Source organism: Alexandromys fortis, unplaced genomic scaffold (assembly GCF_014885135.2).
Source record: "Alexandromys fortis isolate MF-2015 unplaced genomic scaffold, M_Fortis_MF-2015_v1.1 scaffold_118, whole genome shotgun sequence".
NCBI classification, from domain to species: Eukaryota; Metazoa; Chordata; class Mammalia; order Rodentia; family Cricetidae; genus Alexandromys; species Alexandromys fortis.
In genome coordinates this window covers 4,373,091-4,378,426 of record NW_026068010.1, presented here as the reverse complement: position 1 = coordinate 4,378,426, position 5,336 = coordinate 4,373,091, and the positions used below count along the sequence as shown (strand labels likewise).

Here is a 5,336-nt window from a genome sequence, read left to right as displayed (position 1 = left end):
CATTTTGCTTTTTTTTTTTTTTTTTTTTTTGAGATAAAGCTTACTGTGTTTCCCTGGCTGACCTGCAATTCACTCTTAGAGCAGTCTGGCCTCAAACTCACAGAAATCTGCTTGCCTCTGTCTCCCCAATGTGTGTGACATCATCATTTGGAAAGGATAGTTATTTTCATGTCATTTTTAAAATTGTTTTTTGAGACAATGTCTTGGCTGGCCTGGAATTCGATCTGCCAGCCTCTGTCTCCTGAAATACTGGGATTAAAGGCGTGTAGCACGACTCCCATTTTAAGCATAGTTATTTTAAATTTAGTGTCAGATAAATCTATTAACTTGACCTCCCATGGGGCTGTTGCTCTCCTCTTGGTGTGTCAAGCTTGCTGTTTTGTCTTCTCATAGGCATATTTATTTATTTTGTTTGTGTTTTGAGACAGGGTTTCTCTGTGTAGCCCTGGCTGTGCTGAAACTCGCTCTGTAGACCAGGCTGGCCTCGAAACTCACCGAGATCCACCTCTGCCTCCCAAGTGCTGGGATTAAAGACACACACCAAGGCTGGAGAGATGGCTCAGAGGTTAAGAGCATTGCCTGCTCTTCCAAAGGTCCTGAGTTCAATTCCCAGCAACCACATGGTGGCTCACAACCATCTGTAATGGGGTTTGGTGTCCTCTTCTGGCCTGCAGGCATACAGACAGAATATTGTATACATAATAAATAAGTATTTAAAAAAATAAAGACACGCACCACTGTCGTCTGGCTATGCCTAGGTATTTTTGATTGTGTGCTAGCATCGCATATAACAATCTATAGTGCTCCTTAGATCTTATTGTCTTTTAAATTTTTTCTATAGTGGGAAATAGAAACCAATTTGTAGGAGACACATCTTAAAACTTTTATTTACTTTTTATACCAGTCCCTAAGTTAGGTTCACTTACATATCTGTGTTTTCTCCTTATTAATGCGATGGCTTTAAGCAACTGTTCTAGGTTCAGCTTTTCTGTCAGGAGGCTTGATAAGCATTATCTAATCCACTATAGAAAGAAGTAGAAATCTAGCTTCAGAATAACTTCATTTGGTCTGGCTTTTTCTTTCTTAAAGAGGGGGAATAAGGGGCTAGAGAGATGGCTCAGCAGTTAAGAACACTGGTTACTCTTCCAGAGGTCCTGAGTTCGATTCCCAGCAACTACACGGTGGTTCACAATCATCTGTAATGAGGTCTGGTGCCCCCTTCTGTCATTCAGGCATACATGCAGGCAGAACATTATACATAATGAATAAATTAAAAAAATAAACAAGAAGGGGGTTAATTTGGTGAATGGATCTACATGAGGTAACTTGGAATGATGCCAGTCAAGCAGAACCCCGTTTTGGAATTAATTTGTAAGAAAGGATGCTCCTCCACTAGAGGAGGGAGAATGTGACTGTTGTCTGGTGTTGAGTAAACTCAACTGAAGATTTCTGCTTGGGAAACACTAATGCATGTCCTCTGTCTTCAGGCCACGGCCCTCCTGTTTGATTTAATGATTCCCTGCACACTGCCTCTAACTATATTGGTTATAGATATGTAAAATGACACACAGACACTCTAAGAAGCCCACCTCACCTTATTTTACTATTGTCTTGGTTGGCATGGTGATATTCTCTTGAACAGCTTCAGTGATCATTCAGGTGGCATTTGAAGGGAAAAAACCAGGCAGTTTCGTAAAAGTTGGAAAGAGGCTTCTTGTGGAACTTGGAGAAAGCCACAGCTACAGGATGAAGGGTAGGGGGAAGGGGTCTTTTCGGTTGGCGGGCTACACTTGGAAGACTAATTGATCATTTAACTGTCCTAATTTTACCTCCCAAAGACCTGCTCCAAATCCTGTTGTGCCTGTCCTCAAAAGAAAAGACACATTGACATCAGGAGGCCACATCGCCAGGAGCTCTGCGGTCGCTGCAAAGACAAGAAATTCTCCTGTAGCAATGTTTACAGCTTTAAATACATCCTGTGACAGCAGGGCCAGTTTCTGGTCTGTAGACTTGGCAGGGGCATAGTGCTCTGTGCAAGTTGCCTCTGCCTAGACAATGGAGAGCAGTCTGAGTGTTTGTGCTTGTTGTAGGTTGGGAAATAGTTGTATGATGTGAATAGAATTAAATAAATGCATGTGAACTAGATAGACCTTGAGAAGCACATTAATGGTAATTCCTCGGTAAAAACAATAGCTTACTGGAAATGGTAGCTACTGATGAGAAGGAGGAGGGGAGCCGGGCTATGGTGGCGCACACCTTTAATCCCAGCACTTGGGAGGCAGAAGCAGGTGGAGCTCTAAATTCAAGCCAGCCTGGTCTAAAGAGCAAGTTCCAAGGCAGCCAGACCTATACACACAAACCCCGTCTCAAAACAAATACAAGAAAAAAAAATTTTTTAAGTGATTAACAATTTTTTTTGGGACAGAGAGTTTAACTAGCCTAAAACTCATTATATATAACAAGCTGGGCCGGGCGGTGGTGGCGCACGCCTTTAATCCCAGCACTCAGAAGGCCTCTGCTTCCAAGCACTTGGAAGGTAGAGGCAGGCGGATCTCTGTTAGTTCGAGACCAGCCTGGTCTACAAGAGCTAGTTCCATAGTTCGAGACCAGCCTGGTCTACAAGAGCTAGTTCCAGGACAGGCTCCAAAACCACAGAGAAACCCTGTCTCAAACAAACAAACAAACAAACAAACAAAAAAAAACAAACAAGCTGGCCCCAAACTCAGTGAGCTGCCTGTCTCTACCTGCCTTGTGCCGAGATTAAATGTATGACGAATTGTTTTGAGCTAGGTCCTGTAGTCAACAGGAATGCTCGCTGCCTCCCAGAGTGCTGGGATTAAAGGTGTGTGCCACAGTGCCAGGCTCCACAATGGCTTTTTAATAAACAAGTCCTGCTTTCGCCCCAACTGGCCACCAACTCGCTCTCCTGCTGGGATTGCAGTTTGCATTTCCTCCTCCTCCCTACTTTTGAGACAGGACATCATGAACACCTCCTAGGTGAGGGGAGAGGTGGAGGCAGGCAGGTCATGAAGAAGAACTGGGATTTGAAGTTGGGCTGACCAGGCCTTGCTCCCTGACTGTAATGACTGTGTTTCTGTTTTCCTTCTAACTAGGATGGTACTACATGATGTGTAGGGCTAAAACAGGGAAACCCACTGAGTGACTAGGAGTAGATGATGTGACAAAAGGGACCTTGAGATGAGGGTACCTGAGAGAGGGAACAGCAATAGCAAAGGTTCTAAGGGGATGGTGTGTACTTAACATGTTCCAGGGCCCACGTGGGATGTAGAAAACGCCAGGTCATAAAGCTTCTTCCTCCTCCTCCTCCTCCTCCTCTTCTTCTTCTTCTCCTTCTTCTTTTGGTTTTACAAGACAGGTTTCTCTGTAGCTTTGGAGCTGTCTTGGAGCTAGCTATTGTAGACCAGGCTGGCCTCAAACTAACAGAGATCCGCCTGCCTCTACCTTCCAAGTGCTTGGATTAAAGGCGTGCGCCACCACTGCCCAAACCTGTTCTTTTCTTTATAGAACACATTTCTGAGAAAGTCTAATGAATTAACAACATCCAGTAAGAGATTAAAAACTAGTAAATTAGGTATGGATGAAATCACCTTTGATCCCAGCATACAGATCTCTGAGTTGCCTAACCTAGTCTACTTGGTTAAGTTCCAGGCCAGTCAGTTATGCAGAATGTAGACCTTCTCTCAAAGAAAACAATCAAACAACGGGCACTGGTAGTGCACCACGCCTTTAATCCCAGCACTTAGGAGGCAGAGGCAGGCAGATCTCTGTGAACTAGTTCCAGGACAGCTCCAAAGCTACAGAGAAATCCTGTCTTGAAAAACCTAAAAAAAAAAAAAAAGAAAAAAGAAAAAAAAGAAACACTCAAACAAAAATTAGAGTAACAATATTAATAGGTCTAAATGAAAGTTATCCATTACCGCCCATCAATGGTAACTGTGTGTAATGTCTGTCCCACTGAACTCAGACAGGAGCATGATCCTTAGTCTTTTCATTGTTTTACATGTATTTTTGTGTGTGTATGTGTTTGAATGAGTGTATGCCACAGTACATATGTAGAAATCAGCGAATAACTTTTGGGAGCTGGCTCTCTTCCTTCCACTGTGGGACCTGGGGAATTGAACTCCCAGGTTTTAAGGCTTGGCAGCAATACCACATGCTGGCCCAAATCCTCAAATTCTCAGACTGGTTTTTTTTTTCCCCCCACACAGGATTTGTCTGTGGTTTTGGAGCCTGTCCTGGAACTAGCTCTTACAAGGCTGATCTCGAACTCAGAGAGATCTACCACTGCCCAGCTTGTTTGTTTTTTGAGACAGGGTTTCTCTGTAGCTTTAGAGCCCTTCGGAAACCCCTTCAGTATGCCAGCTGGCCTTGAACTCAGAGATCCTCCTGCCCGTGCCTGGTGGGGGTTAAAGGTGTGTGTACTACTTCACCCTAACCTGCAATCTTATATTAATGGTATTAAGAGGCTGGGTGTGTCTGCCTCTACAAGATTAAACACTGGGGTAGGTGGGGCCTATGTAATCCTGGAGGCTTTTTTAGGGCAGGGGAGACTCAGACAGAAACAGAAGCAGCCAGTACCTTCAACTTATCTTCTGGATTTCCAGCCTCCAAGAAACAAGAGCTAAGTAGACTTTTTTTCTTTTGTGAAGAATGTGGCTCTTTCTCTTTCTGTGCCTGGCCCTGTGGATGATCTTTTGGTTAAAACTGAAAGCATGGGAGAGTTTGGAGCTGCATGCTGCTGTGAGCTGGGACTGCTGTACTGCAGACAGTTTGCTTGAAGACTCAGAGAACCAGCACATGGCTGGGAGTGGAGACCGCGATGGCCACGCAGAGGAGGTTTCCGACCACGAGAGCCACGCAGATGAAGTTTCTGACCGCGAACACGAAAGAAGTGCAGGTGAGGTTTCTGACCACAAGAGCCCCGCAGATGAAGTTTCTGACCCCGAAGGCCATGCAGATGAGGTTTCGAACCAGGACAGCCTTGCAGATGAGGTTTCTGACCAGGACAGCCTTATACTCGACATTTTGGACCAGGATAGCCTTGCAGATAAGGTTTCTGACCATGACAGCCTTATACTTGAGATTTTGGACCAGGACAGCCTTACAGATAAGGTTTCTGAACAGGACAGCCTTACAGATGAGGTTTCTGACCAGGACAGCCTTACACTTGAGGTTTTAGACCAGGACAGCCTTACAGATGAGGTTTCTGACCAGAACAGCCTTACACTTGAGATTTTGGACCAGGACAGCCTTACAGATGAGGTTTCTGACCAGGACAGCCTTATACTTGAGATTTTGGACCAGGACAGCCTTAT

At 44.6% G+C, this 5,336-nt stretch overlaps 1 protein-coding gene across 1 annotated transcript in view; it reads left to right on the top strand.

The window, feature by feature from the left end:
• The window catches only part of Zar1l (zygote arrest 1 like), a 10,281-nt gene extending 8,299 nt beyond the window's left edge, over positions 1 to 1,982 (top strand). Inside the window, 1 exon segment of the mRNA XM_050161930.1 lies at positions 1,839 to 1,982. Within this exon segment, the coding sequence (XP_050017887.1) occupies positions 1,839 to 1,982 (144 nt within the window).
• Positions 1,983 to 5,336: the final 3,354 nt, after the last annotated feature.